General features: G+C 66.1%; 3 protein-coding genes across 3 annotated transcripts; 2 read left to right on the top strand and 1 right to left on the bottom strand.

The window, feature by feature from the left end:
• Positions 1-1,568: 1,568 nt before the first annotated feature.
• EMIHUDRAFT_218325 (hypothetical protein) lies at positions 1,569-2,672 on the top strand (the record flags this gene model as incomplete). The annotated part of the gene is made up of 1 exon (XM_005760134.1): positions 1,569-2,672. The coding sequence occupies one exon, from the start codon at positions 1,569-1,571 to the stop codon at positions 2,670-2,672; it is 1,104 nt and encodes a 367-aa protein (XP_005760191.1).
• Positions 2,673-3,584: 912 nt separating this feature from the next.
• Positions 3,585-4,236, top strand: EMIHUDRAFT_218324 (hypothetical protein; the record flags this gene model as incomplete). The annotated part of the gene is made up of 2 exons (XM_005760133.1): positions 3,585-4,151; positions 4,216-4,236. The coding sequence occupies 2 exons, from the start codon at positions 3,585-3,587 to the stop codon at positions 4,234-4,236; spliced, it is 588 nt and encodes a 195-aa protein (XP_005760190.1).
• Positions 4,237-4,937: 701 nt separating this feature from the next.
• Positions 4,938-10,005, bottom strand: EMIHUDRAFT_465741 (hypothetical protein; the record flags this gene model as incomplete). Its single annotated transcript, XM_005760132.1, has 11 exons — positions 4,938-5,087; positions 5,519-5,653; positions 5,989-6,514; positions 7,307-7,444; positions 7,659-7,746; positions 7,916-8,320; positions 8,496-8,632; positions 8,844-8,974; positions 9,088-9,234; positions 9,461-9,625; positions 9,811-10,005. The coding sequence occupies 11 exons, from the start codon at positions 10,003-10,005 to the stop codon at positions 4,938-4,940; spliced, it is 2,217 nt and encodes a 738-aa protein (XP_005760189.1).
• Between the last annotated feature and the right edge of the window lie 518 nt (positions 10,006-10,523).

Raw genomic sequence — 10,523 nt, 5'->3', positions numbered from 1 at the left:
TATAGTCGGGTACGCCGTTTCCATCTTCGTCTGCGGCGCCTTCGTCGGCATCAGGAAGGCTATCGCCGTCGGAGTCGGGGTCGAGGAAGTCGGGCACGCCGTCTGCGTCGGTATCTGCGGTGCCCTCGGTGGCGTCCGGGATGCCGTCACCGTCCGAGTCAGGATCGAGAAGATCTAGGATGCCGTCGCTGTCCGTGTCCTCGTGACCCTCGGTTCCTAGGTGATTAATAAAATCGTCGGGTATGCCGTCGCCGTCCGAGTCGGGGTCGAGGTAGTCGGGGATGCCGTCGCTGTCTGTGTCGGTGGAGCCCTCCTCAGCGTCGCGTGTGATGTCACCGTCCGAATCGGGGTCGAGGTAATCGGGTATGCCGTCGCTGTCCGTGTCAGCTGTGCCCTCCGCAGCCGTTGGGATGCCGTCACCGTCCGAATCGGGGTCGAGGTAGTCGGGTATGCCGTCGCTGTCCGTGTCAGCTGTGCCGTCGTTGTCCATGTCGGGGTCGAGGTAGTCGTGGATGCCGTCGCTGTCTGTGTCGGTTGTGCCCTCGCTGGCGTCGGGGATGCCGTCGCCGTCCGAGTCGGGGTCCGTGGAGTCGGGTACACCGTCGCTGTCCGTGTCGGTTGTGCCCTCTGTTGCGTCGGGGATGCCGTCGCCATCCGAGTCGGGGTCGAGGTAGTCGGGCATGCCGTCGGTGTCGGTGTCGACCGTGCCCTCGTTGGCGTCGGGGATGCCGTCGCCGTCCGAGTCGGGGTCGATGTAGTCGGGCATGCCGTCGCTGTCTGTGTCTGCGGCGCCCTCAGTGGCGTCTGGGATGGCGTCGCCGTCCGAGTCGGGGTCGAGGTAGTCGGGCATGCCGTCGCTATCTGTGTCGGCTGTGCCCTCGCTGGCGTCGAGGATGCCGTCGCCGTCCGAGTCGGGGTCCGTGGAGTCGGGCACACCGTCGCTGTCCGTGTCGGTTGTGCCCTCGCTGGCGTCGGGAATGCCGTCGCCATCCAAGTCGGGGTCGATGTAGTCGGGCACACCGTCGCTGTCTGTGTCGGCTGTGCCCTCGCTGGCGTCGGGGATGCCGTCACTGTCCGTGTCGGGCTCGAGAGGCGGGGGCAACGGTGACGGAAAGCTGATGGAGATGGTGCCCGCTGGTACTGGAGGCGGAGGGCAAGGCGCTTCAGATAGGCGGCGGCGCTGCGTTGCGAGTGTAGGGTCGGCAACGCGCTCGATCGACGACGCATCGACGGCATCGGCGCCGCGAGCTCCCATAACAGTGGAGTTCGCGAGTTTTTTCGCAGCGCTGAGAGCAGATTGTGAATGAGCTTGCCTGTGGCGGGGGTGGGCGGGTGCACGGAGCTAAGTGCCTCGCCACCCTCGCAGGAGTCGCTTAGGCGGCTCCCGTGGTGTACCTGTGTTAGTGCCAGTGCGAGCCAGTCCCGTGCCCAGTCCTGTGCCCAGTGTTGTGCGAGGGAGTTTTGTTGTAAAATTCTTTTCGCGCTGTTGCCGCTCTGCCGTGCGCTCAAGACGCTGCACGGCCAGGCCCTCTTCAGTCCACGGAGCACGCTTGACGCCGACATCACATATGCTCTCCGTCTCGCTCGCCAGCTCCTCGACGCCGCTCCTCGACGCCGCCGCTTCGCACCGAGCCCTGCATGCGGTCGTCGGCTCCTTTGTCGCGGACGCCGCCTCGATGCCACTGCACTGGATCTACAACACATCGAAAGTGGCTCAACTCGTGGCCACCGCCGGTGGCGACCCCGCCTTCTTCCCAACCCCGTCGTGCCCTTACTATGACTATCCGTTCGGCGAGCAGTCTCCTTACGGCCAGCAGAGCCTGCTCTACCTCAAGGCGCTGGCGCAGTCCATTGGCGGCGGCAAGGGTTGGAGCGACGATGTGCCTTCGGCGCTGGAGTCGGACTACTTTGCCTCGTACCGGCCGGGAGGGCTGTGCAAGACCGCGTGCGGCGCGTGCTACCAAGACGGCTCCACCAAGGGTTTTGTGGCAAACGAGCTGAAGGGGCTGCGCTGGCCGTCATGCGGCGCCAACGATACGCAGGCGAACGCGATTGCGCACATGCCCGCGCTGGTCGCTCGCTTCGCGGGCCAGGGCGCCGCGCTGCTAGACCGAGTGGCCGCCCTCACGCGCGTGACCCAAAACACGGACGAGGCGGTTGCCTTTGCACTCGCCGCCGCCCGCATCCTCGAGAGCGCAATCCTCTATGGCAGCGACGGCAGCGACGCAGAGGGCGGCGTGGCGGCGCCGCATCTGCGCGCCCGCGGCGCCGTGCGTGCCGCGGTGCAGGCGATGAAGGACCCGCACCGCGCGCACCCGATGCCGCAGGACGGCCGGCTCGCGGCGCGCATCGAGGCGCTCCTTACGCCGACGGCGCTTGCGCGCTCCAACTTTGACGTCGTGCAGGAGGTGGGGCAGGCCTGCGACTACCCCTACAACCTGCTCAGCGGCGCACACCTGATCGCGCAGGGCGCGCCGTCGTACGCCGACGCCGTCGGCCAACGCATCCTCGCCGGCGGAGACTCGTGCAGCGCCAACATGTGGAACGGCGCCGTGTTTGGCGCGCTCGCCGCGGACGCGGGCGGCCTGCCGAGCGGCTGGCTGGCCAAGCTGACCCACGCCGACGCGGTGGCCTCGAGCGCGAAGCTGCTGCTTAGGGAGGCGACGGGATGAACGGAAACGAGTAGGGTCCTGCAGCGCGTGTACGCGCCTGGATTTTCTGGGTTGTCTGTCTCTAGAGACGATCTGCATTTAGCGCGCACGTTTTGCATTTTTGAATGGCCCTTTGGCCCTGCAGCATGCGGTATGAATATCGCGCTGGAGCCCGGGTCTATCCACACGGGCGGGGACCTTATGCCTTCCTGACCACGCGAGGACACCGGCTCCGAGGAGTATTCTCCGACGACAGGGCGTCCGACTAGCTGGCTTCACCCATGCATATCTTACCCCTTCTGCCCCCCCCTCCTCCGACCCCCCAGGCTAGATGGAGTAGTCAGATGTAGATTCTGCCCCACACAGCCCCTTACCCCTTCACCCTCGCCTCGCTGCTTGGTGTTTCTGAACACGTACAGTGCGACATCCAGCAGCCGATTTCTGTTTCGGCGAGGGAAATCGGGCGAGCCAGCAGCCGATTTCTATAAGCGATTTCTGCCAAAATTTTCTCAAATTTTCTTCGGCGCTGCGCGCCGGTCACTATACGGTCTAGATACTAACTAGTACACTAAAAGGTTGCCCTGAGATACGAATTCAATCCTCCCGCTTAACCGTGTCCCTGAACCCACTAAATTGCGTCTGTACCCAAGCCGGCAAAGATTCATTTATTTCGTGTGTGCGTGCTCGCTCGTGCGCCGAACCAAGTTTCAACAAACCCGTCGAGAGGCCACGTCACGCCGGTGTCCCCTTTTTCTGCATCTTTGTGGGTGTGGCAGCCCACTTTGCCAGTCCCTAGAGGTGTCTTTGACATTTGACTTCGATGTCTGGTGGGGGACGATTTATGTCTGGTGGGGGACACAGGTGCTCAAAGGTTGCGGGCGTGTCACCACTCGCGCCTTCGCTCCCGACACTGGGTTCTTGACATGCAACGACATGCCGAAAAGGGAGCGATCCGCGGCGCAGGCACGCGCTGAGGCCGTGTATAGACTTGCCAATCCGGATGATAGGGGCGATCGGGGCCGTGACCGCAGGGCCGAGAAGGTCGAGTACAGTCGCAGACTCAAGAACGCGAGAGCGGAGGCCGCCGCCCTCGCGGTGCCTGACGCTGCTCCTGCGGCTCTCGTTCCCGTCCCGATTCCGTCTACCGTCCCTCGGCCACGGGCCCTCGGCCAGCACGGCAGGGGCCACCTGCTCGTCGCGAGGCAGCCGAGCTTGGCACTTCCGCCGCCCCTCGCCGCTCTTCCACCTACAATTGCTCCTCGCCTCGTCGCTCCGATCCCGCCTTTGGCGCCGACCGCGAGCCGGTACGGCGGCCTCGCCCTGCGCGACATCGCCTTTGGCAGCAGCCAGGGTCGCCTCGGCAAGGGCGGCCAAGGCACCGTTAGGCTTGGCCGCCACTACGGCGGTCGTCTCGCGGTGAAGCAGCCGCTGCGCGCGAGCAGCGCCTTTGCCTCCGAGTGTCAGATCGCGGCAGCACTACACCATGAGAACATCATCTATGTGATGGGCTTTGCATGCGCCCCGCGCGAGACGCCGTTCCTCGCTCTCGACTATGCCGACGCAGGGACTCTGGGAGATTTGTTGATCGGGGATCAGAGGGGCGAGAGCCGTTCCCTCGGCGTGCAGACGCCGCCCCCTCTCTGCCCCCCCCCCCCCCCCCCACACACACACACACGCCACGGCCTCCCACCCCACCGCCTCCTTCTCCACCGCCCCCCCTCCTTCTCTAGACCTCGATGTAAGGTAAGGTAAGGTAAACTTCTTTCTTCGCTGGTCACACGAAGCGACGGACGGCGGAGGGCGGACGGGCGCTAACCACGGGCAACTACATGCCGGAGGTTCGACGACGACTACTCGTCGCCTGGGTCGCTTGGGGCGCGCGGCTCCGTCGAGGACCGGGCGCGCCCCTTGCCGGGCGCGGCGTAGGTCCCACTCTGACCTAAAGAGGGGAGGCACGGACGACAGCCCGATCCATCACCTACATTCATCTTCTGGTGCTTAGCCCCGTGCAGCGGCGGTCCGGCAGGCTGCCCCCAAGGCCCCCTGGGCCGCTGCGGGTTTTGGAGTTATTTACCGTAAAAGACGGTCTTCCAAAATGCAAGTGCAGACCCCCGCCCCTTCAATGTGTTGTATAAGTCGTCGCGCGACGGCGGGGCCCCACGTGAACGCATACGCAAACGTGCCACAGACATGAGGCAGTCTTTCAGCTGATGGTGCTGTACGGCACTGCGCGCGAGGAGGCCGTGTGTGTGTGTGCTCACACTCACACGAGGAGGCCGCTAGGGCCTAGGCTTCGACGCCAGCTAGCGTAAGCTTCGATGCCAGCGCCTTTGCCTTTGCTGCGCCGCCGGCCGAGCAAGCCCAGAGGCTCAGCCCCATCGGCGCGTGGAACGAGCCCCAGAGAAAGAGAAAGCGCGCGTCGCCGAGCCGGCGAGCCTGGGTGAGATCGGCAATGAATGAACGAATGAATGAATGAATTGTTAAGTACTCGGGGTGCCGGCGAGCCTGGGTGAGGTCGGCGGCCAGCGTCACGCCGACCACCAAGCTGAGGCAGAGCCGCCGCTCTCCGAGCGACAACTGCTCGGTTGGGCGAGAGCCTGAACAAAGAAAAGCAAGCCCGTCGGCCAGAGAAGAGAAGAGAGCTGTGAGGGAGCGTGTGCTCGGCGGGGAGAGAGCCTAAAGAAGGAACACGAAGCGGTGCGGGCCGGCCACAAGGAGAGCGAGCTGTGAGGGAGCGTGTGCTCGGCGCGGGGAGAGAGCCGACCGAGCGTTGCGCCATAGGATACACGAAAGGGAAAAGATGGCGGGTGGCGAGTGGCGCTGGCTCGTGACTGCGCCTGCTCTGCTGGATACAGGTACGTGCACACCGCGGGTCCGCTAGTGCTATTATAGCAAGAGAGCTTCTCGTGTGCACCGAGCATTGCGCCAAAAGCGACGGCGACGTAAAAGGCGCAGACCCGCGCCGTTGGCCGCAAGCCGTTTCGCAGGCGCTCCTCGAGCTCCTATTCACAGCTGTCCGCCTCCCCATGCACAGCCTTCTCCTCTCGCCCCCCGCGTCCGCCCTGTGATCTCCTCGTCGGAGTGGGAGAGCGCGAAGTGCAGCTGCAGCAGAGCCATGCCGACGGCGACGACGGCCTGGTAGCGCGCGACGGCGGCGAAGCAGCGGCGTGTGACGGCCTCGAGGCGGAAGAGGAAGGGGACGGCGACGCAGCAGAGAGCGGCGGAGACGAAGATGGCCCCGCCGACCCAGAAACGTCGGTTCGGATTGAATCCCATCGCGAGCACCGCGCCCGCATAGACCGCGAGCTGGCTCGTTGTAGGGCTCGCCGTGACGCACTGCCCGGACGCGCGTCCTAAGGAGCAGAGTAGTCACACCGGCGGGTGAGCTGATCAGCGCGGCCGGCTCGCCGTGACACGTCATGCTTGCAGAGCGGCCTAACATCCCCGCCGACGCCGCGCCGCCGCCCGCGCCCGCGCCCGCGCAGCCCGCCTCCCCCTCCTCCGCCTCCCTCCCCGCCGCCTCCTCCGCCTCCCCCGCCGCCTCCGCCGCCGCCTCCTCCGCCGCCGACTCCTCCGCTTGCCCCCGGAAGGAGGTGACGGCGTGCGCGCAGAGCGTCGGCAGGGCAAAGGGGAAGGCGAGAGGGTGGGGGACGCCCCCAAGCCAGCTCGTGTCGCCGGTGCGCAAGTAGGCAACCGCGTGGATGGCGGAGAGGAGAGTGGCGACGACGGCCGCCAGCAGCAGCGACCGCGGGGGGGAGTACGGCTGCAGGCTGTGCATCAGCCCGCAGCAGAGGCCTGCCACAAACTTCAGCGGCGGCAAGCTCAGCCGGTAGCCCATCTCGAGCTGCACGACGGCGGTCGGCCTGTTCAAACGGCGCTCCAAACTCACTGCAGTTTGCGAACTCGCCCGTAGCTCGAACTGCACGGCGGCGGTCGGCCGAAGCAGAACGCTGACCATCCCTGCAGCCGGCCCGAGAACACAGCTGGCGGTCCACACCTGCTTCGTGAATGAGCAATTAATAGAGAATGCAGCTGGCGGTCCCGCGTAATAAGCGCTCTTGACTAACGGCTAATGACGCGGCTGGCGGCCCAAGCCTGCTTTGCCAGCCGCGGCCCTCCTCTCGCGTGCTGGACGAGGTAAGCGGCCCCGAGGAGCGGCATGGAAAAGGCGGCGAGCTGCGGCGGCCGCCCAGACGCCCGGCTGCTCTCGCGCAGCCGGTGGGCCCAGTAAAACACAACGGCGAGCGCGAGAGCCTGCAGCCCGAAGCCGGACCGCCGGGCGAGGGACCGCCTTGCTCGCGGCGTCAGCAGCAGCGCGAGCCCGACAAAGCAGAGGTTGACACACAGACTCGCCTCCACGGAGGCGAGACCCCCCGGAGGATACGACGCCGCGCCGAAGCGGTGGAGCGCCACCGCCGCAGCGAGCCGCGCGCAGCCCTGCAGGGCGATGGGGCACAGCGAGCGGGCGATTAGCCGATATCGCAGCCCCGAGGCGAGGTTGCGCCCCCGACGGCGCCCGAGATCGGGCGAGAGTGGCCGAGCGTTGGCCCGAGATTGGCCGAGATTGGCCGAGATTGCCTCAGATTGCCTGGAGGGCGATGGCGCCGCGCGTGTGCCGCCAGAAGTAGCGGCAACGCGTCGCGGTGATCGCGAACGCGTGGCCGGCGACCGCGAGAGGGCAGACCACGAGCAAGATCCGCCTCACGGCGCGGGCCGCGGCCGGCTCGTGCGCGGCGCCGCGCAGGCTGTTGAAGGCGGCGACGCTGCTGCCGTTCTCTGCCGCCGGGGTGCTCCTGGCACACGAGGAGGGTACGGGGCGGGAGATGCGGGGTACGGGGGTATGAATGGGGCGGGCGGGGTGCGGGGCAGGGCGGCGAGGAGGTGTCTCGGAGGTGTGGAATTGTTCCGGAAGTGTCTCGGAAGTGTCTCGGAAGTGTCTCGGAAGTGTCTCGGAGGTGTCTCGGAAGTGTCTGGGAGGTGTCTGGGAAGTGTCTAGGAAGCGCCCACCAGCTCGCTCCGATCAGAGTCGCGAGCGAGAGGGCGGCGATCGCCCAGAAGAAGGAGAGCACATACTTGACGTCCCGCGGCGCGACGCCTACCGTGCTGGAAGACGCCCACCTCAGGGCGGGTCCGGGAACAACGTGCTGGAAGACGCCGCGCCAACATCGGGGCGGGGAGACGGTGTCGTGCAGAGAGCACTCAGAGCATCGTGCAAAGTGTGAAGGGTTGCAGAGTGAGAGTGAACGCGGCGGAAGACGGTCGACCACGGGCGGCTCGTGACCGCTCGAGCGCGAATTGAAGGCGTGTTCGGCTTCTACAGAGTGCGGCGCCTTCTGCAAAGACCGCGGCGCCCGAGAGCACGATGGAGGAAGGGACAACGCCGGCCGAAAACACCCAGTCCACCGTCGGCAGCTCATCCACATACAGAAACAAACCCTGCCGGGCCGGCTCCTCCGTCGGAACCCCCCACTCGACCATGTACGCGCGCGCGTTCAGCGCCATCGGCAGGATCGCAGACACCCCGCCAAGCAGCACCACCGTTGGCATGTGCAGCCTCCACCCGTCGGGAGGCGCGAGCAGTGCTCCCGGCACCTTGGCCAAGCTACCGAGGCCTGGCGCCAGGCGCGGAGGCAAATCGAACGCGCTGACGCCGGCGACGAGCGGCACGCCTACACGTGGGGGGGGCATACGCCCAACCTCGGGAGGTCGGTGTTGTGCAGAGTACTCAGACAGAGCACCGCGTGTGCGTAATACGAGCGACACAACTACAGCTTTGTCCTCTCGAGCGCTAGTTGGAAGGCAAGGCTGCGCTGTGGTGGTGGTAGTCCGCATCTAGTGTTCCACAGAAGAGGTGGAGGGGCGTGGGCAGCGGGAGGGGGCAGAGCTCGCTCTTCCACAGCGCGGACGGCAACGGCTGGCCCCGGTAGACCACCGCGTCTGCGCACAGAGCGAGCAGCAGCAGCGCGCCGACGGCAGCCCACCTGGATGTGGAACGAGCGTAAAGTGAGAACTAGGGGGCCCGGGACGCGGCACAAACGGGGCACAACCGCCAGGCTACAAACACCTGGATGTGGATCTGTGTTTCGTCTTCCCATCAATCAATCAGTCTACCGGTCGTAGGTTCATTACCGCTGGGGTGTCCCAATCGTTGGTCGGACGGAGTGTCGCCTTCCTGCCTATCTATCGGCCCACTTGAGCGGAGCCGGCAGCTGCGTGGCCGGCTGAAGGCCGACCCACACGCCAAAGGCGCCCGAGACGACCGCAGTGCCCAGCTCGTCGTCCTGCGACTCGACTTCCCTCTGGCGGAACCCCGCCAGCTCCCCCTGCGAGCCAATCAATCGACTCGTGAATCGATCGACTCGATCGAGTCATTCATTGCGTAGGAGCGCCGCCGCTGCTCCTGCGAGCGCGTCGAGAGGTAGGCGAAGTTGGCGACCGCGACGGCCAGCGCGGCGGCGCAACCCGCCTTGGGCAGCAAACGCGAGCGGGCGAGGTCGAAAGCCAACACAGCGCCCACGCCGGCCACACCGCACGCCATGGCGAGGAGAAAGGCGGGCCTATACGTGATGAAGACGCCAACAACCTTAGGGCGGGAAGACGGCTGCGAGCAGAGTAGTTGGAGAACAATAGTCAGAGAACCGCGTGAGCACGCCGAATGCACGAAAGGGAACGACCACAGTGTATACGGCGAAGAATACGGCCGCGAGTGCAGCGGAAGCCGTGTCCTCTCGAGAGCGCTAGTGGGCCTACAAATCTCCGCCTTCCGCTTCTAGTCCGGCGGGCTTGTGGCGCAAATCGGTGAGCGCGACCGCGAGGATGCCAGCGCCGCCGACAGCAGCGTACATCGGCGCAGTCCGCAGCGCCTCCCACGCGTCCGCCTGCGGCTTCGGATCTGCGCCGAGCGGCTCTGGCGCCGGCGGCGAGGCGGCGAGGGGGGCGCCCAACTCGCCCCCTCCGCCGCCCTCCGGCCAAACCTAGTTCGCAGGCAGCGCGTGGGGCGAGGCAGAGGGGCGAGGCGGTGTGTGGGGCGACAAGGCGCGGCGTCCCGACTGAGCCCTAGTTTGGACGATCCGATCTCAGGAGATCTCCCCCTCATCTCAGGAGATCTCCCCCTCATCTCAGGAGATCTCCCCCTCTCTCTCCCCGGAGGCCCGCGCACCGGAGGCGAGGGCGGGGGCGTCGCCAGCAGCCACGCCGGAGCCGCGGGCGCGTAGGCGACTGCGAATGGCAGCGCTGGCAGAGGCAGCGACGGGAGGGGCGTCGCATGCACAAACGCCAACGGGCCCGATGCTACTGGCCCCGGCTCCGGTAGCGTCGCCACCGCCGGCGCCGCCGCCAGCGTCGCCGCCGCCATCGTGGGCGCCGCCACCGCTGCCGACGGCGCCGCCGCGGAAAGCTGCGCCCGTGGGAGGCCGTGATGCGGCTCGGGCGAGTTGTTTGTTTGTGACGGGGCCGCGCCAGACACCGCGAGGCTGATGAGCGCCGAGGCCGCGTCCTATAATTGTGATCTCGTGCGATCTCGTGCGATCTCGTGCGATCTCGTGCGATCTCGTGTGATCTATTGCGATCTCGTGCGATCTCGTGTTATCTATTGTGATCTCGTGTGATCTCGTGTGATCTCGTGTGATCTCGTGCGATCTCGTGCGATCTCGTGTGATCTATTGCGATCTCGTGCGATCTCGTGTTATCTATTGTGATCTCGTGTGATCTCGTGTGATCTCGTGTGATCTCGGGCGACCTCGGGTGATCTCGGTTCATCTCGTGTGATCTCGGGTGATCTCGGTCCTCGTCGGCGGCTGTCTCAACGAATGTGGCGTCGGCGTAAGCCGCGAGAGACGGCCAGCCGCCAGGCGGCGGCCCCCCATCCTGAGT

Source organism: Emiliania huxleyi, assembly GCF_000372725.1.
Source record: "Emiliania huxleyi CCMP1516 unplaced genomic scaffold EMIHUscaffold_78, whole genome shotgun sequence".
NCBI lineage: Eukaryota > Haptophyta > Isochrysidales > Noelaerhabdaceae > Emiliania > Emiliania huxleyi.
The sequence above is the reverse complement of the archived record's forward strand: the minus strand, read 5'-3'. Positions and strand labels throughout refer to the sequence as shown.